The following is a 25,263-nucleotide window of genomic DNA, read 5'->3' as shown; positions in this document are numbered from 1 at the left end:
GTCAGATTTTAGCAGCTGCAGGATTTCTCTTTTTTCTTTGGTAAAAGACCACAAGCCATTCCTCTTGCTAGTGCTAGCCACACGTTTGTTTTGGTTGTATTTACCCAGAATGCCCTGCGCCATAGCCTGCTTCCTGCTTTTGGAGCGGTCTCTGGTCTGTTTGGCATTCATATAGACATTTGAACCAAACCAAAGGTCACTCTTTTGGTCCGCATCAGAGTTCGATCATTCTTATCTCCCCAAATGAATCAGACTTTCCAGACAAATGAACCGAAGTTTGATTGAAACAGAAAATAAAAGCAGAGCTGTATTTTTAAGGATTTAAAGTTTAGATTTAAAAAATCCACGTAAGTTAGTTTAAATTCCTCAACTGGAAATGAAAGACAACTGCTGGATGGATTGTTCAAAAGTAAATGGACTCCTGTCTGAAGCCAAAAAAGGAGCTTTGAATAAAAACAAACTCCTTCCTTGGTCTTTGAAAGCTTCTCAGCTTTCTCTAATAACATGTTAACCACGTAAATCGTTTACGGTAGGAACCTTTTTCCTCCTCTTTCCACTAAGAACTTACAGTTTTCCCATCACATGAACTTGCTTTAGTGAAATGCCAGGGAAGGTTTCCCATCTTTCATGTCAGTCAGTCCATTTTCTCCTGTTTATAAATTATAAATGTTCCAAATTCACTATGAAATTATGGTCGATATTTATACAGGGCTGATATTTTAAATAATAAACCAGAGACAGGAAGGAAACAAGCTGACAGCTGTTTGGACAAATGGATGGATGGAGAAATGAGTCAGAGGATCTGCAGCTTTCACCAAGTCAAATTTAAGACTTTTTAAGACCTATTTTTAATGCCAACTTGAATTAAATTTAAGGCAGGAAAGCTTTATATGGGGAATCCTGCTATATTACAATCATAATTAGCAAAATTATAAATTTCTGGGGTTTGTTTGCGGCTCTTAGCAGCGTCTTTGTGCTAACCTTAAATATTTTTAGCAGAGAATAATGAGATAGTGGTGAAAACAAACTTTATCCAGTCAACTGGACATAAATTTACACTAAAACTGCTTGACAATCGCTAGCTCTCCTCCAGTAAAGCAACCGGTGACATTCATGAAAATTTTCAAACGTGAGCTTGTAACACAAGAAAGTTGAAAAATGTTCAACTTTATTAAACATATTTATACTGTACGCAACAGTATTTATCGCTCTCTGTATGTTGAGTCAAACACCAATCAACCGTAGACACAAAAAGCTAGCTAGCTAGTTAGCAAGGGTACATTAGCGGCTACTTAGCGGTAGCCTCAACAGCCTCGAGTCAGAGGATGAAGACGACTCAAACTTTTGCCTGAAAAGTCCCTTGAACAAATAAGAGATTAAATTGTCATGACGAAATTTAAGACGTGAATAACTAACTTATGAATTTAGATTCATGAATTTATCCATCTATCCATCAATCCATCTATCCACAGGTGGATAGATGGATTGATGGTTGGGCAGATAGAAAACTCAATGAAAAGATGGATGGACATCTGGATAGATTAAAACTCATTTTCATTTTGGGCCATATCAAAAGTCTGACTGTTCTTAAAGGGCCGGTTCTGACAGGATATATTGATAAAACTAATTCAACTGTCAAAATATCAATAAATAGCTGTTGGTCCAAGATTTTGTGATTGTTTTTAATGTTTTTTTGCAATCAAAATAACAGATTTTGTAGTAAAATGTTTGTAAGAAATTTTTACAATATTTCCTTTTTATTACATCAATTACCGACCATAACTTGACATCAAGTAAGGCTGAGGCAGCAGTCACTAAAACCCAATGATTTCGACCAATTCTGAGAAAATATGATCAAAATCAGAAAAAAAATATAGGGATCTGTTGATTTTGTGTGAATTTTGCAGATTTGTAAAAAAAACTGGAAGGACTTATTGATGTAATTTGGAGTTTAAAGGGCCACATAAAAAGCTATGGCGGGCCACATTTGGCCCCCGCGCCTTCAGTTTGACACATGTGGATTAAAAGACAGAAGGATGAATGAATGGATGTACGGTTGGGGGACAAAAAATGTTTTAAAATGTGTAAAAATAATCTAATCTTCAGAAGGTTTATTGGTGTTCAAAATATAAACCTGAGATTTTGATGATGATCCTGATAAAAGATCAAATCAGTTCTAGAAAAACCACCAACTATAAACAAACTACTGATATTCAGTTCACCTCAAATGATTTCTCCACATTATTATTAGGCACAAAATGCATTTTTTCAGGAAATCTCTGGATCTATTACTGTTTTATTATCCTTTACAACAACACTGAGGGCTGATTGCTCTCCTGCACTTCTAACCAGCTAAACTCCTGAGTATTTTTAACAGCTACTGAGGGGGATTGGGCTTTCTATCCCGGCATATTTATCAGTGATTAGGTTCAATTCAATGTCTCAGAGAGACGCTCAGCCGTACTTCAAACCTGTAAATCACAAACAGCTTGCCATTTATGAGCTCTCACCGGAGAAGACAGCACTCAGACACATGTGGTCTTTCATTCTGGGGTCTCTTGTGGTGGCCGTAAAGCTGCCAACAAAGATGACTGTGTTCACATCAGAAAATGCAACGGAGACAACCGCCCAAACATCACATCTGTCTGCATTCTGGGTCTGGATTCAGTCATCGCCGTGAACTCGTTGATCCAAACGCACTGACATCAGGAATGAGGGGCGAAACTAGCTGGATTAGCAGCTGTCAAACACGGCTAAGAGCAAACAGAGCAGGGCCTTCGTACTAAAAATGATGGGCTGGAAGCAGCTTGACTTTGCACTCACAGCGAAGCTAAAAGACTCACCACAAACCGAGGGAGACCCGTTCCACCGGCATTCCCCACGAAGATCCCCGAACTGGTCTGGAAGGTCAGAGGCTGGGCGCTCCTGGTGAAGGCCACTCTGTGGTATTCCTCACAGTCCATGTAGAGGCGGATCTAAAGGGACAACACAAATGGGAAGGAAAGCTAGAAACCTTTAAACATAAACTACATTCACTCAGTCAAAATATGACACAAAACCGCCGTCAGACTGAACTGAATTTTGACTTTACTACACTAGATCCATTATTAGATTATTTCACTATAATGTATAAAAAAATACCAGCGAAACTGGTATTTTTCTTCAATATTAAGGAGTTATTTATTTAAAACGAGCTCCTACTTCTTGCTGAAAAGTTGCTTATAAGTTAGTTTGGTCTTATTTCAAATGTAATTAGATATTTGGTCTAGAAATAGACAAAGATACTTTTGTGTTTTTACACAAGAAGACAAAAACAAACATAGACGTACTGAGCCAGGAATACTTTCTATAGAAAGAAAACATGTTATGGAAGTCATAAGTTGTAAATTAGGCACATCGGCTTCTATAGTATTTTTAAAAATAGTTTTAAAATTGCTTGTGTAAGAAGTGAACATAGAAAGTGTGTACTACGAATCTGAAGAGCCACAATGTGTATAAAATATATTAATCCTGAGGATGTTTTACTCTTTTTATTGCTTTTATGTCAATCATGATTAACAAAATGTGTTTCTTTTACGTTACAAAAAAAACTTTAATTTCAAATTACTTATACAAAATAATCATGAAGTAAAAACATTTAACAGAAGATAAGCGACTGTTAGATTCACCGTCTTTAACATAACTGACCTAATTCAACTGAAAATAGTTTCAAAATAAGAAGGAAAAAAACACTCAAACAAATCAGAGAAAAGTTTATTGAAAAATGCATGGATACAAAAAATCTGTATAGTTTACTTTGTAAATTTGTTGTCATTTTATTGTTTGTAATTGATTATTAAAAGCAGGAAAAAGGGTGAATACTTTTTGTAGGCATTGTAAGTAAAAGCACGGCTGAACATTAGTCTGAACAACTGTGCAAGAAAAAAAAGTTTGTTCTTTTTCTCTGATATTTATTAATGAGGAAGATAAGATTCTGTTATTCTCACTGCTTTATTAAAAATTAAAGCAGCTCGTGGTTTTTTGTTGTTTCTAAGAAAAAACCCTCAAAGCCATTACTGAGAGCTTCACGGCTCAACAGAACAACGACTCCGTTTCAGTAAGAATACGTTATATTTCCTCTGTTACATAAATAAAAAAATAAAGCATAACTTTCGTCTCTGATAAAGTAATTTATTTATGAGAAATCTCAAAGTCTCATTATTCCTCAGAGCTAAAGCGAAGCATGGTTCAGATATGACTTTGGATTAGTCGGATTATTCAACTAAAATGAAACTCGTTCCATTATTCACTCTGGTTCTTCTCTAATATCATTTCGGTTTGTTTTATTTCTGAAGACAACAATGTGGAGATTTTATGCTAAAAATATTGATATTCAGTCCAGGCATAAGAAATAAGAGAGAAACTAAACACCAGAAAACATGACAAACTTTTGAACATGTGAGTTTTTATCCTCAGTGTCGTTAAAATCAAAACCAAAACCAATCCGCCCCGCTCACCTCTGCTCCTTGCACGGTCAGGGTAAACCTCGCCCAGCGTCCTGTCACCTCCCCCATTTTGAAAGAAGCAGCCTCTCTGGTCCCGCCTCTGGTTTCTGGGTCGGTGTAGTACAATATGACGTTCTGGGCGCCGTCTTCCACCTCCGACAGGGCGACACCGAGCTGCACGACCTTACCAATGCAACCAAAACACAAAAAGGCATCAACCAGCTGGTACTGGCGGATCAATTATTGCAAACAGGAATCAACGAAAAACAAACAGCTGCGTTTCCACCAACTATGTAATTGTGCAAGTTCAAATTAGAGAAATAAATCTACTTAATGGAAACAAAAAAGGTTTTTTCACTAAGATGAGTTTTATTTCCTACGATGCCGTATTAGGGACATTGTAGAAACATTTTTTAAAAAGGAGAAGCAAATTTCTGCCAAAAAACTCTGAAATTTTGATATTAATAAAGAAACTTGGACATTTCTGAGTCTCTGAAGTAGAAAAGTTTTGACTTTTAGAAAATTTAGAAAATTTGCAAAAGTTCTTTTCTAGAAAATATCAGAGATTAATCTCAAAATTCTGAGCTTTTACTAGCTTTTTTTTTTTTTAAATTTCAGGCTCAGAAATTTTTTATTTTTTCTAGAGATTTATCTCAAAATTCAGAGTTTTTTTGGTGGAAATGTACTCCTTTATATGTACAATGGCCCTAAAGCAACCAGTATAATTTCATAAAATTGCAATGGAAACATTTTTTTTTGCATTCCAACTGGATTTTGCTACTGCTGGAAACGATGAAGAAGACGACAGGAAGTGGTAGGAGAATGTCTCAGCATGGTTTCTATTGACCTATCAAGTGATCTTAATTGCATCTCGTATTTAATGGAAACACCACTTCTGTGAATTTAAAGAAGATCAAAAAAAGTTTTCTGCACATTTGTAACAGAAATGCAGCTACAGATAAAATCTCACTTTTTGAAACGCGTCTGTGATGGCGAACAGCACACCGCCGCGCCGTGTGGTCGGCTTCGCCATCACTGTGATGGCGAAGTCGTGATGGAACGGATCTGGGATGAACGACTTGGTGAGGCGGCCCACGTTGGCACCCGGGCCGAAGCTGTAGGCCGGGTAGCCCTCGAATCCGGTGACAAAGGAGACGGAGGGAGGCAGGGGGACGCCGATCAGCTCCGTCAGATCCAACGAGCTGTGAGAACCCCGGTCTGCCACAAAACCAACAGAAGAGGTGGAGAGTGTGTTAGAAAGTGTGTTAAAAGAAAGCATTCGTTCTCCACTAGAGTTCAGAGGTCATCTCTGGCCGCCTTCAACCCAGAAGGAAACAAACTGGTCGGCCAGAAAGCTACATGGAAACTGGGAACTGCTACTGGGAAAATACTGAGAACGAAAGAGACTCCAGACAGAAGGAAGTGGAGTTTGTATTAGCAATTTCTCATGACTGGGATTCACCCAGTTCACTAAAGACTGGGAGACATGCATCCATGCATGCTTCAAAGTATAAATGTAGCAGAAAAAGACGCAGTTTCCAAAACTTAAAAAACAAAATGTGACTATAAAAGAGGACAGATGCTTTTGGGTCGGTGGCTCCATCTGTAAAACCACACAAAAATTATAAGCAACTATTTGGGTTACTTTGTCTGTCATAACCAAAAAAAAAGAGCTTTTATGTATTAAGTCATACTTTCACAATGATATCCATTCATTTCTAAATGTCAGTCTCAAACTAAACATTTAATTAGTTATCTAATTAGTTAGCTTGATGCTAAATGTTTAGCTTACTAACTAAACAGTTATGCTAAATATCTAGCCTACTGTCTAATTAGCAAGCTATGTCACTAAATACTAAGCTTCCCATTGAAGCATTTAGTTTGGGACAAAATATTTAGTTTTCTAATTACATATTTAAGTTGGAGCTAAACATTTAGCTTACTAACTAATTAGCAAGCTAAGTACATCACTAAATGTTTAGCATTCCACTGAAGCATTTAGTTTGGGACAAAATATTTAGCTTGCTAACTAAATAGTTTGGAGCAAAATATTTCGTTTCCTAACTAAATATTAGTTTAGCGCTAAAAATTTAGTTTGCTAACTACTTACTGTAACGGAGTATTAGGATTACCGTACGATAAATTTTTATTTTTTATTTATTTATTGTAAGAATAAAGTTGTATGAGCATAAAGTAGAAATAATACAGGAGTAAAGTCATCACAATTGCGGGATGCGAAGCGGTCAACATGCTGCCAACGGACCGCCAGCAGCACTGAAACAGCTGGACTCGTTCTGGTGGTACTAGGTGTGTTCGACATGCGTCAACAATCTGTTGCTCTTCACATGTCGAAACTGAAAAGCAGAGCTGGAAGACAGAGGCCTTATAGCAACATCCAGAAAATGTTTTAACTTTTAGTCACAACTTCAAAAAGCAAGTTGGAGCAAAAACAACGCAGCACATCATTAACAAACACTTTACCAACAGGGGAGTAATAGTCAGTTTCTGCATAAAATCTGCAGGGTTTTGCAAGAAAACAGGAAGTCCAGGATCAATGCATCTAAATATTCTGTAGAGACACAAAAAACACAGATGTGGACAAGAAATGTCCTCAACGTAGGCAAATGTTGTCAAATCAACCTGCAGACACCAACAGACGTTTACTGAATGAACCGAATGATACCTGTGAGGTTCAGTGGCGAGTTTTTCCTTTTTTAGTTGAATTGTAAAGATAAATACTGTATTGTAGGTGACATGTCGTTCTTATTGCTTCAAAGAAACTTAAAAATATATCATGAGAATAGCCTAAGCTCATCTGGATATGTAGGCTCCTGCACTGTAAGTTAACATTTTTTGGGATGAAAAACTACTTTCAGTTGAAAACTCTTGAAAAACTAAGTGTGACATAAAGGAACAATAAATGAAGTCTGTAATTGTGATGCTAAATATCATTTTGTGAGTTTTCAGTACTTTTATCTCACTACAACAGGTAAAAAAAAAGTTCTGCTAACTAACTTTTGTGCTTTTGTTGTGAAATATGGGAAAGAAAACTTTTAGAGTTTGAAAGTGCCACTCCGAGTTCTCCTTTTATTCTACTGGTGCTAAATGATTGTTCCAGTGAATGATGAATAAACATTTTACCGCAGCCTAGCATTGATATGTCGCTTTGCTTGTGGGTAACCTGGCTGGAAGATTCGATATCACAACTTATGGTTGAGTTATGAAAACTTAAAAAGGATTTTGAATTCTGTCAACTTTGAAGGTAGCAGAGAAAGCAGGAGCCAATCGTAGCTTACAGCTCATTTTTCACTCATCAGTGGTTTAATCCTCGTTTGGCGTTAAAAGTATTGCAGCTGGATGTGGGAATCAAATATGACATATTTAACTACAAGCTCATTTCCCTCCCACAGTTACTGGATCACACCAGAACACACTCTCTATTCTCTCAGTCTGATCCAAACTTCCACCTTCAGCACTTCTGACATTTGACAACATCATCATCACCCTATAAAACCAACCAACAGACCAAGAAGAGGTTTCCATCTGTCCAATGCCATTTCATCACCTTCTCCGAAATTAACTGCCACAGATATTTTTTTTTTCTCCTCACGAGTGTTTAAACAGGAGCTGCCGTTTTACTTTTACACCAGCAGAGCAGGAATCCTCAACCACCTCTCCTCACCACACCTGGTTCTCCTTATAAGGAAGCCCATCTGAAACAATGGCCTGTTCTTTCTGCATGTTATGCATTGTGGACACCTGGAAAGCATTAGCCTGCACCACTGCACACATGCTGTGCAGTGGCAGCTCCTGCAACGCGTGGCGTGTGCCTGTCTGCGTGCAAACTGGGTTATGAAGAGAAAAACAGTAAGAAAGTGGTAAAGAGCCAGAATGTAATAAGACTTTCGCTTGAACTCTAAATGGATAAGTGTCTGTGGAGTTTAATCGGACTCAAATGGCTTGTGAAAAAAAAAAGCAACTAACTGTAATTTAAACTGCTCTGCTTTAAACATGCAGCTTTTTGGGGGGGATTTTATTGAACGGTTTTTAGAAAAGAGCCAACTTTTGTTGCAATTACATTTAACATTTGCTGTTCTAATTTTCAAAATGGCTCAGTCTCAGTCAGAGTAAAATATAAGTGTCTCTCAGAAACGGTTGAGTCTCGTCACAGATTCTCAATAGAATTTTGTCTGGGCTAATTTTAAAAATTAACGGGATTTGATCTGAATTTTTCATTACAACACCAGAGGATTCAGGGATAGAAAAAATATGACTTTCTCAAAATGTTCTTGTATTTTGTCCTCAAAATATTATCTTTTCTAACCTATCCTGAGATTAATGTCAGAATTCTGAGATCAAAAGTCAGAATTCTGAGATCAAAAGCCAGAATTCTGAGATCAAACGTTAAAATTCTGAGATCAAAAGTCAGAATTCTGAGATCAAAAGCCAGAATTCTGAGATCAAAAGTCAGAATTCTGAGATCAAAAGTTGAGAGCAGACTATGGATTAAACAGGAAAGGTCACATCACTAGTTTGGCAGTATTTCAAATATTTAAGACAAATCCTCTTCATTACAGATTATTCTATCAACAGATTTTCCCACCTGAATTTCATCCAGAGTTACTAAGGCCATCTTGGCTGCTACCTTGATAAATTCCTTCACTTTGCCTGGTCTGTCAGCTTTAGGTGTAGTCAGATAAGAGGTCTGTGGTCAAAACACGATAATGTGGAAAAAAAAAATTAAGGGTAAGATGTTATCACAAGAACAATTAATCTAAATATTTACTTTTTGCGAATATAAGCATCTTAAAACCCCTCGGTTTGGCGTTAAGAAGATTATTCTGCTGATATTGTAAAATTTATTTAAGCTCAAGGTGAAGTAGGAAATATTTTCCAAGTCCTCTTTGACCCACATCTGATTCCAAACACAAAATCCTGGAATCAGAAGCTGGTGACTGGCTTCCTGGCAGCTTTGCTTCTTGGACACAAACTTTGCTCAGTTTTCCTCGCAGCCAAAGCGTGTCTTCCAGAATTCCCACAGCTCGGCTCGTCACTTCGAGCTCCGGCTTCCTCGGTGTGACTTCACCGCAGATGTTGCTCCTCTGGGTCAGACGCCGAATGGCCGAACACGTCGCTGTGGAAACGGGGGCTGCTACCTCCGCGCTCGGCGAAGTTCTCACAACGCAGCAAGGGTCCGTCCCGCTTTATGTTTAATTGTTGACATGTCAGTGAGTTGTAATGAAGGAATTTGGTGTTCTGGGATTTTATCCTCATTGAACTCGGGGCGTTGTCTCTGAAAATAATCAGGCTTGGATGAATTTGTGCACCACCTGCACTGGAACACAACAACAGAGGGTTACAGTAAAAAGCTCTCACGAAACTGTTTGCTTTCATGGGATTAAGGCTGAAAAGTCACTGAATGACTAAACCAGCTTGATAAGGTGAACTCCCTTTTCCTGGGAAAGTGACCACCACTCGTTTTCTAATCATTTGACTGCTAAATATGTTGGGCAATAAATCAAAAACAATATATACTGCGACAGAAACACGATATCAATATCAACGTCCCGTAGATCTCTGACCCAGAAAAAAACCCAAACTCAAACTCACAGCCAGCTAAGCAAAGTCAGTAGAATCAACACCCTCACTCACTCTTTGGTTACCTGGCAACGACTCCCTCACTCACTCTTTGGTTACCTGGCAACGACTCCCTCACTCACTCTTTGGTTACCTGGCAACGACTCCCTCACTCACTCTTTGGTTACCTAGCAACATCTTGTTAGAGTAACTTGGGCAGCAGCAGTTTCAGGTTTCACCACTATGCCTCATTAACTGCCTAAAAATAAACAACGAAAAGGAGAAAATGAAACAGGAAAGGTCACATCGATAGTTTGGGAGTATTCCAGATATCTAAAATCAAAAGCTAATCAATTATTATTGATTTCAACCGACATGAAAAGCTCATATTGCCTTTACAGCGTTTCCATCCTGAGCAAGGGGCAAAACATCCATCACAAAGACAATTTGTTCAGGTAAGTTCAATAAATTTAAAAAAACAAAACAGTTTGACAGACAAAATTAGTATTTTATCAGATTTAGTGGAAGCCCTACCAATAAGGTAACTTATATTAGCTTAAAGTTTAAGCATCTGTAGCTGCAGCATCTCTCAGGCTACATTTGAGGAATTTGTTGATTTTGTTGAGGGAATTTTTCAATTACTCAAACTAAAACCTTTTTAAATTAACTTAAGGGTGCAAATGAAGTTTTATAAAGTGTCTGAGGCATCAAACTATGGGACATGTGTATAAGGTTAAAATTAAATAAGAAAACAAGAATAGAGAACAACAAAGCATAGCTGGAGTGATGACAAAGTTGAGTTTCTTTGTTAGAATATGTGATCCACCACAAAAACATAAAATTTTACCAGTATTTTTTGGTCTCACTTACTTGTCAATTAGTTTTGTCCTGTTATAAGATAACACCAACTTTCAAGTAACTTCAGTAAGAAAAAGGAGTCAATAATTGTCGGCTTATTTCACTTACCACATGGGGAAAATGTCTTGTTATAAATTAAATAATTTGCCAATGGAACTAATACATTTCCATCAATATTAAGGAATTATTGACTTAAAACAAGCTCCTATGTCTTGCTGAAAAGTTGGAAGTTAGTTTTGTCTTATTTAAAGTGCACTAAGATGTTTAAACTTTAAACTAGACCAGAAAAACTTGGTAAAAATTCTTAATTTTGCAGTGAATTGTTTCTGTGACGAATATGACCTTTTGGGGTTATAAATCATTTTAGCTTTCAGCCAGACAATATGTCGGCATGTCAATGAAACGGATCGCCGTTTGACTGGTAGAGGACAGAACAGGCTGACAGTTATGAATGGGGGAAGTTGTAGACAAACTGCTAAGACCACACAGCGAGGGTATTTAAATTGTAAATGTATATTTGCATGAGTGAGACCTCAGTCAGCACCGAGCTGCTGTGTTTGAACTGAGCTTAGGTGCCAAGCCTGCAAGAGTCCAAAGGAAAGGACAGGAAAAAGCCCGTCAGACATGAAGTCATCTGGATCTGGCTGCTGCCACCAACTAAAACACTTCAGAAACCTGGAGCTTTTTATACACTTCCCCCCTAAAAAACAAACAAACAAACAAACTACATGGCAAATTCTCTCCTACTTGCATAAAAACAGCAGATTTTTAACTAAATATTTTCTAAATAAATTCCTTCAGAATCCTCGGTTTTATCATAATTAAGATAATGATAATTTATAATTTTAATCAATTAAAATGACATATTTCTGAATATAAAAATGTTATTCATGTATATGTTTTACAAATAAGAATACAGTTTAAGACAAAGCAGACTCCATCTTAAACTAAGGTATCCATTTTTATAATGCAGGAGAAATCTAAAATATTTCCATATCTCAAACAAAAGGTTGTGTCTTTCTTTAACTGATAGAAAATGGAATGTGTTATTTTTATGCTTCATCTATAATATGATTTTTGTAAACATAATCTGTCTTTTTTATGCAAGCTGACCAGGAAAAATAGCTGCAGTAAACATAAACATAGACAAACTCTGCAAGAGGATTTGTACAATAATGAGAAAACTGAACATTTGGACCCTGAGGGATAAAAAGTAATCTAAAAAAAATCATAAAAACAAGTAAAATACTTTATATTCACCTATAATCTTCAGATTGGGGAAGAAATTACAAACATTTTTGTGCTGATTGATCACAAAAATGCAGAAATATAGTAAGTCAGTTTTAAAATCAAGGCTGTTTAAAAGTTTAAAGTTGTAGCCAAAAAGAAGCTAAAATCTCCGAACATGTCAGGATAGCTGCAGGGTTTGTCTGCATAGTTAATTTTCAGAATCATGCAATTAACTGCATTCCTGTTCAATCAGGCTCAATGCAAATTTCCACCATGAAAACGAACGATTTGCCAGTCAAACACTCATCAGGGCAACACTGGTGTACACAGAAACAGAAACACATGCAGAAATTGAGCTCAAGCCAACCAGCTACCAGATCTGCTGAATTCAATGCAGCTTTTTGGAACGGTTTTTATCTAAAACAGATAGCCTGTGGTCTATATTGCCTCCATTTACTGATCCCAGCGGGGAAGAAGATTACATGGTGTTGCAAGCACCTTGCTGCTGCTGCAAGCGAACCACATGAGCCACACATGAGGACGGGGTTTGCTGTGGGAAAATGTCTCCTACTGTTTCCAATCTTGGTTGCCATAAATACAGTAAAAAACAAAAACCAACGATTTACATCATCATCTGTCAGCTCATTTTTCTGCTCCTCTGCATTACAGTCTATCTGTTCAACCATCATGGTGATGTACTTTTAAAAATATACCTGCACAAGCCGGTATAGTTACAAAAGAGTCCTTCGTCTGCTGGAAGATGCAAACAGAGATGAGGAGCTGCATGGGGAAGTCGCCCCTGGCAGCTTTAAAACTCAGCAGCAGCATAAGAAGAGTCTGTTCTCCACCTGATTACGGTATGAAAATGTCATCATGGTTAGGAAGTTGGTGGGATTCTTTGAAGCGAGCTAACTGTGAGCCTCTTAAACACGTCGTCCTCACAGCAGTACAACCTCACTCTGAAAACAGTAGAAAAACTTTTAATTTTTGTACATTTTTAAAAATAAAATCAGCAAATTTCAAAATCAATCAACGCCTAACTACTCCTGCCAAATCAAAACGTTTTACTTCCAGGTAATTTCAAATAATCATATTTTATTTCTGCTTTGCTTTAAGTTGGTCAGAGTGTCTATGATGTTCAGTTGCACTGAAGTATAAGATTTAAGTCTGCTCTTCAAAATATAGGAAACAAAGGAGAACTCACTGCAAAAACACAATATTTTACCAAGTTTCAAGTTCAAATATTTCAGTACACTTGAACACAGACAAAACTAACATGCAAGTAACTTTTCAGCAAGATATAAGAGCTTGTTTTAAGTCAGTAATTCTTCAGTTCTGTCTATTTTAAGTGCACTCAAAAGTAGATCAGAAATAGTTGGTAAGATTTTGTGTTTTTGCAGTGAATTGCCAAGAGGGAATTTATATAGTTATTACAGGGGTACAAATATCAGTAAAACTTATTTATTTCTGCTCACTGAATAAATGTAGTGGAAGGTTATTACTTTTTTATGCCATTTGCATTTATTTGACCAGAGTGACAGAGCTGTGCGTTCTAGAAAGAAATGCCTTTTATTCTTTAAAGTTCTGACACAGAGCTTTAAGCCAAATCTCAGCTTGACTTGTGAGAGTCAGGAAATCAGCTGAAAGTGGAAGCAGCTTTTTCTGCATTTGGTTGTCAACAAGTTGCAAGATCTTTTACGCAAACATAAATAAATCATGTAATACACCATTAATTGTGCTGCAATGTGAAGAAAACGTCTCCACTTCTTTGACAAAGCCAGACGTTTTGCTCGAATGGCGTTTACCACAAAAACAGTAGGCGATTAGTTTAACCTTTATTTTGTCCTGTTCCTTTGAAAATTTTGGTCGCCACACAATTATTGTATTTATTGACAGGATGGTTTCACAAAGGCTCTCAATGCAGCTGCAAAACACGAGTCACAACAAAGTTAAATAATAACCAACTCCAGAACGACAGAAAATCCCGTCTGCATTAAAGTGCCTCAACGCGCGACATCCCCACCAATCACATCCAAACTTGGCATGAAGGATTTCTTACATCTTTCTTCTGTGATAAATTACATTCCTGGCCTTTCTGCAGCACTGACAAAGTAAAAGTGGGCTCCACATCCTCAGTTAACCCCTGCTAATGGCTTTCTAAAAGAAAACCTCCAGCATTGTGTGAGGAGTCTGGTTGTTCTGGCATGGCTTGTTAATGAAGAAATTGTGCTTAGCATGAAGGGAAATGAATCCCAAGAGTTTAGTGTTTTCAGGGAAATTCCAGAAGAGTCAAACCTTTCATGATCCCACCAAGAGGAAGCAGTCAGACGGAAACCAAATCAAAGTTAAGTGGCTTTTATTTGAGATGAAATCAATATGTGGCGTGACGGGTAGAGCCTAAACAGGATTTTCAGTGTTCTGGGTGTCAAGTGGTATCCTAACTATTAATTAGTTAGGACTGTAACCAATTCTAACTAACTGTAATAGTATCCTAACTACTGCAATCAGTTCAAGTTTTGGATATTTTTCACAGAGCGAAACAAAGTCATGCACAATTGTGAAGGGAGGGAATGAAAATATTAGTTTTTGTTTTTACCCTGAAGCAGCTAAATTAAACCCAACTAAACCTACAACATGGCAACAGTCCAATGGTAACACAGGAACTGGCCTTTTAGCAGAAAGAACGTCGGGTTTGGAGTTTGATACAAATCATGAAGAAGACAAAGTGAAGATACTTTGTTAAAATGAGACAAATTTCAAACTTTCAGTCCTGTGTGCAAAATGCTACGTAGGGATGAAAACCAACATTTTGAACGAACCATTGCTGTGGTGAAACATGGAAGTGACAGCATCATGCTGCGGGAATGTTTACATCTGGTTTGAAGGATCAGCTGAGAATCCTTCAACAACCAAACGTCGTCCCTCTCCTGCTATTAACTTTTAATTACATAGAAAGCATTCCTAGTTTTTCTCTCTTAATTGTGACACATTTTTGCATAAAGAACATGAATCTTTTTCCTTTAGTCACTTTTATACACTATTTTGTTTCTTAATTGCAAAAAATCCAGATCAATCACAAAAATATGATTGTAGCATAAAAAAGTTAGAGTCTAAATGGAAACAGCTGGAACATCTGAACCCCCACTGGATCGATTTCTGATCAGAATATGATGTTCTACTCCCAACTCAGCAAAATGATGTAATGCATAACATCTAATTACTCTTGATGCCAACTACAGTGTCAAAACCTCCCAGCAGCCGAAGCAAATAGCTGCTGGTACTCATTACTGCGGAGGCTTCGTCACCGTGGCTGTAATTCTGTTTGGCCGCGATAAGAACGTTCCAACAAGCTGAATATTTGCCAAGTTACTGACTTCAAAATTGCACAACTGAACCATATATACGTTTTTGCCTCTTTTTTATGCATCAAGAAATGACTGAAGTATAGGAGGGGCTGCAGAGCCAAGTTGTAAGATTTGTTGTGAAAGAACAAAATGTTCCCACCAAACCATCTAGTTCTACTTGGCAGATTGTTTAATCTTGTTATAAATGATTTGGGAGAATCATAGTTTTTTATTTTTTGTGTTGAGTTCCTTTTCTACAGTCGTCAAAGATGCATTTTAAAGATGCGACAGGTTACAATATAGTGCCAAACAGCATGTTTGGAGGTGCATAAATACCCAAACTCAGCAGATTCTAAACATCCAATTGTAGATTTGATATCTGTGGTGGAAGAATTGTGGAGGGGAAAATACTTTTTAAATCCTGACCACATGATATGATTTTGTCTTAACTTTATAGCTACTTTTCTGTGAAATATCTGGATTCAGAACTCTGGAAGTTTAAATTTGGAAAAGTACAAGAAGTTCATTATCAAAGCTTGCCAATCACCAGCTGAGTCAGTATCTTATGCAGTTTGGTCGAACGGCTGCAGCAGGACTATTCACACCTTTCACTAAACACAATTTATGCTAACTTTCATTTGCTTTGTCAGAACATTCCTGCTTGTAGTTCCTTGTTCATTTCCACTACTATGATAACCACGAGAGCAAAATGAAGCCATCTTTAAAAAGCATCTTAAATCCTCTGCACAGACACACAATGGCAGCTTTATGTGTTACAGGTAAAGGGAGGTCTGAACTGGGGGACGGGGGCTGGGTGGTGAGTTCAGGGCATTCTTGCATTTCATCCGACTTTCACTTCAGAAGCAGAGTCTACAGTTTCCCGATCTGCTTCTTCTGTGTCGGTGGTCTTAGACGTTACCTTTACTATTCATTTAATCAGTGATCATGCAGACAGCAGGAACATCTTTGTTTGTGTAAATGTGAGCTTTGATTAACTTCTTGTGTGAAAATGATCAAGCTCGTCTTTCAGGTGCAACACTAGAACACTGAACATCTGAAATGTGATGTAATTCCACCTCTGATGAAGAAACAAATTACAGGTTGTCTCCCAAATGGATTTTAGAAAAAACAATACATTTTTATTACAAAATAATTCTTAGATAATGTGATTTTATTCTGCTCAGTTCTCTGTCAGAATGAGCTGCTTCAAGGCGTCTGTCACTTTAAATCCTAACAAGCTGCTGCTGGCCACGACCCCCTCCCCCCCCAACTCAACCCTTACACTCGTACATGAAAATGGTGGCACAGTTATACAACTGTACATCTTTGAAAAGTAGAAGTGGAGCCTCCTGCACAACCAACAAGAAGAATGCAGCAAGTGGTTTCTGGTTGCTAAATTAACAACAAAACATTTGTCCTTTCCAGCAGCCATTGTACAGTACATGCAGTGAGTGGTAAAACCAGCTGAGCAAACATCCCGTACCTCAGCTGGGGTTGCTAGGTAACGGGCTGGACTTCACTGGTGTTGCTAGGTAACGGGAAGTGCCCGCTGATTTGCGATGACATATTTTGGAGGTTTTTGAAACCGGCCATATTCCAGACTCAAAAAAGATCAACTTATTACCAAAATGTGCTTGTTATTTGAGGGCTAGTAACATGTTCAGGTGCCTACAGATACCACAGATCCTGATTATTAGATGAAAATCTGAGGTCATGACTCCTGTTTTAAAGTCACAAGTTGCCTGCATATTTAGGGTCATTGTGGAAAAATATTTAATACACTTTCCAATCTCCTAATGCTCTTTGGTCCGCTGACCAGCAGCACCAAAAACAAACCGTAAGCTGATAGGTGAACTCGCTTTTGCAGCATCTGCTGTTAAACTGAGGGACGATCTGTCAAAACGTAACTTAAATATCATTCACCGTCACATTTTGACGTCTTCCAGAGCAGCTCGACTCTTGTGCACGTCCTCCGGCTCTAAGCTGGGGTTTACAAGAGTGCTCTTGTAGATTTACGAGGGTTAAATGACTCCATGTGTCTCGGTTGACCGTGAAACAGAAGGGCTTATGAGGACTTTCTAATGAAAACATTCTAAGTGGTGCGTCCAGGAGGGGAGGGGCTGCTGTAACGTCATGCAGAATAACCTTCAAGAGTTATCGGTTTGCCATAACAAAATAAAACTCAACTTTATGTAAAAACAGATGGTCTAATAATCTACAGAGAAGTTTTAATCAGAGAGGCTCTGGAAGAGAAAGTTCACTGTTATGTTTTTTCCTGGCAGATCTGAGGCTGAGGGCGAAAAGCCAAATAGTTCAGGCGGTCAGGTTAGTGGTGCCAAGTGGTTCCTCCTGCCCACCTTAACTAAAACACTGTTCAAAGCCTCTCCAGGATTTACCTTCCTAAATCGTGCCTCTCAGCACAGCGGCAGCAACAGGACAGTATCTGCTTTGTAAGACAAAATATTTTAATTTTTTCCTCCTTTTTTAACTCTGAAGACGTCAGTAAGAGACCCTGATACCGACGTTATCCACCACAGAATCTGTATCACCTGCATCGGCAAAGCTGTCGTCTCGTTTTCTGGAGGAGCTAAGCTGCATTCATGCGCTCTTATTTTGAAACATGTGGCACTTCTGGGCCAATCAGAAGAGCCCCAGAAGTTAAAATTAACACCTAGAAGTCAAATTAACACCACTGAGCCTTGACTTTGAGCTTTTGGATCAATGGAGACGAGATATTCCTCCTCTGTCAGTGTCTCGGTACGACAGCCAATTGGGGTGATTATAGATGGGAAACAAAACAAAGGAGGAGAACATTTCCACTCTCAGACATTTTTCAGAAAAAAAGGATTAAAAAAAACTGGAAAGTTTTAAGTTAGAAAAGTCATACATTTTCACCTTTTTAAACTTTCCAAACAAATGGCGTGGAGTCTGTTAAAGTATCAAATTATTTAGCAGATTGCCAAGCAAGACCTTCTCATTTACTGGTTTCAGTTGCTACATTTAATCTACCAGATGGATAATAAAACAAATAGAAGTTTAATTATTGCTAAAAATACCACAAGAGGTTCAGACACACTGATTTAAATCTCAAAAATCATTATTCTTTTGGAGAAGCATATTAAATACTGCGACTTGATGATGGAAAATAAAAAACACAAATGGTTTTTGCATCTTTTCTAAAGCGGTTTCTCGTGTCGCCTTTAAGTAAATTAACACAACCGAGCTCTGATGTGGAAAGAGGCTGTCCGCAAAGGTCAGATGTCAGGAGGCTGTGCAAACAGGCTTGTTGTTGCTCACACTGAGCCATGTTTAACCAGCTGTAGAGACCAAGGTGTGAAAAGGATCAACAGTTCAGCAGAACTGGTCCATTGTTCAGGGCACATTACAATCCAGTGAAGTCTAAAAACCTTTCAAGTTCAACCTTGGAAACAAAGCTAAGAGTTTGTGTTTTAAAGTTATGAGGCAAGAACTGAAAGACACCATGGTGTGCTGCTGTGATTTTTATAAAGTAATGGAAAAAGAAAAAATAAACTCAGGTGTATCTGACAGATGAACACAGCTCATCAAGTCACATAAAGTCCCTTTTAAATAATTTTCCTTGGGCAGCAGAAGGTTTGCCATGTTTGCTTTCATCACAGCGACGAAAGCTCCTGGAACTTAAACTGTTTCTGCAGAGACAGGGGAGGATCTGAGTAATACCATCTGTTTGGCTCCACACTGAGAGGTTTGCCTCAGTTGAAGACCGGGATCAGGGCCAAAGCACTGGCTGTTCGGTCCATTCACCAACTCAAATGGGATGCCACTCGATTGTCAGCGTTTAAAGAGGCTTAACGAGCCTGGACGGCCCAGGTGAGGGCGAATTGTACAAACAAAGTGATGGTTTTTTTAGAGCCTCTAAAGAGGATTAATGGACAGATAATTTTGTGTTATCTACACAAGCAAGGATGAAAGACCAACAGACACCTTTAAGCTTTCCAAAGTTGCCCATCAGCCTTGTTACAGATTCAGTTTGTGGTGCAAAATAAAAGTAAGAATGCTTTCATGTGGATCAAAGTGGAGGCGTTAAAGTGTCTTGTTCAGACAGGGTGACAGGATGCAGCAACAGATATACGGAGAAGTGAAACTCTAAGAAGTCTGTGTTAGGGGGAAAAACAAAAAAGGGAGTTCAACTAAAAGGCGAAAGTCTCAGATTACTGATCCCCCTCTGTTCAGCCTCTCACCTGTGGTCCAGAGATGGGAGGAATCGTGGATTCATACCACGAGTTTCCTCCTTCAGGTGGTTTGGCCTCTGCTTCACAGATACGCTGCAAAGCCACCGAGTCATTCAGGATTCAGGGGTTTTCCCTCCATGACAGCAAGAAGACCCACAACTGACTGGAGTTCAGCTCTCAAAAATTTACTTCTTGTTGAACACGAGGTCCGGGGGCCAAATCTGGCCCGCCGTAGCGTTTTATGTGGCCCTCAAGACTCCAGAGGTATTGCATGAATATAACCTTCAAGATAACAGTTATGTGCTTAAATATTGTTATATCAATCAAATCAAAGTGGTTTTTATCTGTTTACTGACAAATTACACAGTTTTACTGTGGTCATCAAAATGAATGCAAAATCAACAAATCACATCATTTTTTTTTTGTGCTTGTGCATGAAGGAGTTCATTGAAAATTTTCCAGAGAAATGGTGAAAAACATTGGTTTTAAGTGATGCCAATTCCCACCTGCAGGTGGCAGTATATTTTACTTCTACACTTATTTGCGAATAATAGAAAGCCACGTTTTTTATTATATCTAAGTGCAAATATTGTAACATTTCTTGCAAATATTTCTAAGTTAGCGAAAGAAAAGTTTTTGATTCTTATGGCTAAAAAAATCAAAATAAAATCGAGAAATTCTGGAGGGACTGATCGACGTGAAAAGATGTTCAGTATTATTTAAATTTAAGAAGAACTCATCAAATGTGGAGACGGTTCTAACCGTTTATCGGGTTTATTGACACATTATGGCACAACCGGCCCTTTAAGAACAGCCGTGATCTTACTGTGGCCCGAAATCAAAACGAGTTTGACGCCCCTGTCTTAAAGGGATCCACAATCTAACAACAGACTTTATTTGAGAAACATTTCAGATGTTAAAGCTGCTCAGTTTTTAGAAATTTAAATCAAACGCCACCAGGATGTAGCCATGTTGTTTACAGATAACGCAGCTAGATGCTACAGGCTAGCTCCGTTCATCCAGCTTGTGACAAAGACTGAAAAGTGTTTCATTGTCCCTTTAACAACATCCATTCATTACATTCCAAATAAACGTTTTCAAAATATTAAAACGCTTAGCTAATAATTGCTTGTAAGACTTGAGCCGTATCTGCAGCAGATGGATAGTTTCTGTGTAAACAAAAAGAAAATTAAAATATAAAATGGTTCTCACATACAACTGGGGAAAGTGTAGAGAACGCCCATTAGGCTTTCACATGTGTTGGTCTGTCACACAAACCTCTGCAATGTAAATAAATGGGAAAAGATTCAAGATTAATTTAAATTTTCCAGATAATTCATCACTTTGACCTACAATAACTGCTTCCTGTCTAAACTTTGCTCTAAACTTCAATTTAAGAAGCATTTTCAAGTAAATGTTTAATATTTTACCCATTGCCACATTATATTCCTTACAACACGAGAGTGTAAAAACACTTAAATCCCACACATGAATTTTTCCATCACATGGGCTGATTAATCAAAACATCCAGTCCTGTACAGAAGGAGTTGTGTGATTTACGGAGCCAATGCTGAAGTAATTTGAACCAAAAGAAAAATTTTACAGCTCCGTGATTCATTCAGCTGGTGTAACTATCAGTGTGAGTTTCTGCATGGGGGTTAAAGGCTTCCAGATTTGGAAGTCGGCTTCTCTCGTTGCAAACAGAAGCTCTTAAAAAAGAGAAGAGGATTACGCAGGTAGCTGTCAGTGAAACTCCTCTACTGGTGCTTTGACAGACTCTATAATCTCAATAATTTATATGAAAAGAAACTGACTGCAGCTACTTCACCAAATAAAATAAAAAAAAATCCAGAACTTACAAGAAAAGTTTACACTTGTGTTTTGTTTTTAATATGCTAAAAGAAACCTTTGTCAACTTTGTGCAGCAGTGCCATTTATATGATCTCCAGATCTGTTCCAACTCAAATTACTTCCAGCCTTTTATGTGCTCAGTGTATGACCTTTTTAAATAAATAAGTGTGAATGCCAATACTTTGTCATGATAATCCTTACAAATTGATAACACATGTTTGGAAGACAAAACCACCTGCTTGGGAAGTACCGGTGAAGGCATAAACGGACTGGACTGACTGTAACAATCAAGACAGTTTGTATGCGATCATAAACATCAAATGATGTTCGGGTTTTCCAGAGATTCTTTCTGGTAGACCGAAATAACGAGAGCACAGTAGTCCACTATGGAGTGAGTGATGCGTTTTGCAGAGCGGTTTATATTTTAGCGGTTTATTTTTCATCCAGAAAGTGCATAGAACTCTAGCTTTGGTCATGTTAGTCAAGAAAGCACAGTGGGTTGAGCTGACTGCTCATTCTAACAGCTAACACAGGCTAATGCTAACATTTAGTTAGCATTATCAGCTAGCACAAGGCTATCATTTTCCAAAACCAGAAAAGCTAAATATCTACAAAGCATGAAAAAATAATCATAACTATTCTATTGTTTATTATGCTAACATGCATGTGTTAGCATTAGCAGCTAGCACAAGGCTATCATTTTCCAGTACCATAAAAGCTAAATATCTACAAAGTATGAAAAATAATCATAACTATTCTGTTTTTATGCCAACATGTATGTGTTAGCATTAGCAGCTAGCACAGGGCTATCAAATTCCAGGAACAAAAAAGCTAAGTATCCACAAAGTTTGAAGAAAACTAAGCGTATATGCATTATTATAAAACAATTTTCTGAAATAAAAAACCTTTTGAATCACAACTGAAACAAGAAGTGATATTGTTCATCATGAGGTTGAATTCATCGTAGTCTTGATGATTTTCACTCTATAGCTGTAGACAAATAGTATTTTATTCCTCAATATTGTATAGAAAATCACCTATTTAAAAAGTAGTATGTCAAAAGACACGAGGCAGCACAGAAAAAAAAGTGCTTTTGCTAGAATGATAATCAGTGGCGGTTTTTGACATGGACAACTGTCCAGAGCGGCATCTGTAAAGAGCTTTTAAATCCCTTCACGGGGTTCCGGTTTGTTAGGGATCCAAATTACTCCCCTCCACCAGCTCAATCTTCAACTTATGAAGTGAAAATTTAGATGATACCACTTTAATCTTGGATGAGCATTGTGTTATGTAACGAGACTTGAGTTCATCGTTATGTCAACACTCTGTAGCCACGTTTTGCTGCGTTACTGATTTCCCTATTCTCACTCCACTTTTCTGGTCAAACTTCAACTAAATTTGAACTAAATTGCTTATTACAGATGTTGAGGTGCAAAAGAAGCACAAAGTGATTAAAGTAGGAGATGTTCTTAAGCCTAAGAGTGGGCCATGCCTTTCGCATGGAACTGGAAACATCATAGGAAACAATTACTCATGACATCCAACCAAAAACGTTTGAGGTTTCTCTGTTTGCTCACGACGGAGTTAAGCACTTCTGCACAAAAACCTCAAGCAAGCAATAAGTGACCATAACTGCTTCCTTCTCTGGTTACAACTCTTAAAAGTTTCAGATTCACTGAATAATCTACAGTATAAATCTGGTTTCTCTGAGCTAAGATAAGCTTTAAATCTAACATTTAGCTCATGTTAAACAAATGAAAACCAAAGTGGTTTCCCAGTTTGTTCTAAATTGCTGAGGAGAAAGTTGGAGCAAAGTTCTCAATTTGCTGCCAGTGTGAGAGTTTTAAGAGGCAGCGCTGCTTGCTGAATAAGTAAAAGTTTCCTCAGACAAGCACATTCTCCCAAAGTATCGGTTCACTTCTCCCACCAGGTCAAGAACTAGACGATAAAGAGACACTGCTTAAACAAAAACAGGGCCAAACTCCCGATGTGTAGATTTGGCTTAATTTAGTCTGCAACAACTGATACAAAAAAAAACAAACTAATTCCAAAGAAAGTTTTGGGACGACGGCACAAAAACCTGCTGGCGACAGAAATCTGTTGGCATTTTTACAAATATCTAATCAGAAAACAAACCGTCTGCAGCTGTGTATGGTTTAAAAATGCCCTCCTGCAGAGACACTGCCCAGCCTGCCAGAGAAAGCACACAATTACACAAACATTTCAATCTTGCGTTTAATTTAAGACTCTATTTGCCTGATACAGCCGTCCTGCTGCCCACCACGTTTTTCCATAAAAGACCGTCGCTTATTGCCAGGCTTCATGCCGTTAAACGCGTAAACACCTCATCTATGACGTTAATGGTGTTTCAGAACATAATATTCTGGATTAAGTGGTCGTCAATTAGCCGACAGCAGCATTACTCAACATACCATATGGAAAAATGTGCAGAGTTCTTCGTCTCTTGCTGGTTTATTGGTCATTATTCTGACACAAACAATGGAGGTCGTCACCGTCTCCTGTCTCAGTGATCCCCAGACATTTCTTCAAATCTAACAAAATCGGTGTCAATCCACTCTGCTACGTTTGTGCTGCTTTTGCTTAGAAGATATTAATGAAAGTCAAAAAGTCAGCCTGTAACTCAACATAAAAAGTAAACAAGTCAAACAAAATAGAAATGTTTGCTGCACAAACCTAGCAGAGCTGACTGACATCAGTTGTGTTTGATTCTGTGGATGTGAGGTGACTGGTTGACCTCTGATGACCTCTAGAAACTTTTTTTCTTAATATCTTGAAATTCTAGTGACAAACAAAAACTTTTGTTTCACAAACGTAGCATTTTGTAAACATGGGGGGCAGGTTGAACTCTTGAATCTTTTTCTATTAATAGTTTTTAAATGACAGCTGCACAAATTGAACATTTTGCTGCACAAACCAGCACGGTTGATGGACACCAATTTCATTTGATTTGAAAGGGTGGAGGGACTCGTTCAACCTCTGACTGCTAAGCTTGCAGTAATAAACTTTTTTTTATTACCATCTTTAAAATGACAGCAGCACAAACTAATTTTTTGGTTGCACAAACTAGCACAAATTGAGTTGGTAGACACCAATTTTGTTCATTTCAAGAAACTGGTGAGAGGGTGGCTGGTTGACCTTTCATGCCTTCTGGAAACATTTAGTTATATCTTTAAAATCTGAGCAGCATGAGATTTATGAGATTTAAAGGTGACATTGGAGCCAGCTTCACTCAGGTATAACACCATGTCGCGATGAATTAAACAGCTGCAACATCTGGAAAAAGTGTGGGAGGCATGACCCCCGATGAGCCCCCCGTCTGTTACGCCCCTGTCTGCCAGATATAAAACATAAACTTCCACATATTTCTAAGGCGGTTCTGATGAGTTCAGGGGTGTTTTGGTTGGACCGGAGTGACCCAGTCTACATCACACACGTTTTCGTGACCATTATGCAGTCAAGCTGTTCACGTCGGTTACCTTCACATTTTCTAACTTTCCAGAGATTTATGAAAAAGTTACGGCAAACAGAAGTTCACTCCGGGTCAGAAACAGACAAAAAGGATTCAGGTGTGTGATGGATGGACAGAGAAACCAATGAAATGCAGCCCGATTATGAAGAGACAGAGTGTGTGTGTGTGTGTGTGTTTCTGTTCCTGTAACACTTTAATGTGTGATGGAAACCATAGAG

General features: G+C 38.1%; 1 protein-coding gene across 4 annotated transcripts in view; it reads right to left on the bottom strand.

Annotated features, from left to right (window-relative positions):
- The window catches only part of LOC106935959 (collagen alpha-1(XVIII) chain-like), a 62,699-nt gene that overhangs the window by 20,233 nt on the left and 17,203 nt on the right, over nt 1-25,263 (bottom strand). For all 4 annotated transcript variants that reach the window (XM_015016714.1, XM_015016707.1, XM_015016724.1 and 1 more), the window contains exons 3-5: nt 5,455-5,702; nt 4,497-4,667; nt 2,844-2,975 (exon numbers count right to left, since the gene is read on the bottom strand). In XM_015016714.1, coding sequence (XP_014872200.1) covers nt 2,844-2,975; nt 4,497-4,667; nt 5,455-5,702 — 551 coding nt within the window. The remainder of the gene's footprint in view (nt 1-2,843; nt 2,976-4,496; nt 4,668-5,454; nt 5,703-25,263) is intronic.

Source organism: Poecilia latipinna, unplaced genomic scaffold (genome assembly GCF_001443285.1).
Source record: "Poecilia latipinna isolate Pla-1442-1.1 unplaced genomic scaffold, P_latipinna-1.0 Scaffold74, whole genome shotgun sequence".
NCBI lineage: Eukaryota > Metazoa > Chordata > Actinopteri > Cyprinodontiformes > Poeciliidae > Poecilia > Poecilia latipinna.
The sequence above is the reverse complement of the archived record's forward strand: the minus strand, read 5'-3'. Positions and strand labels throughout refer to the sequence as shown.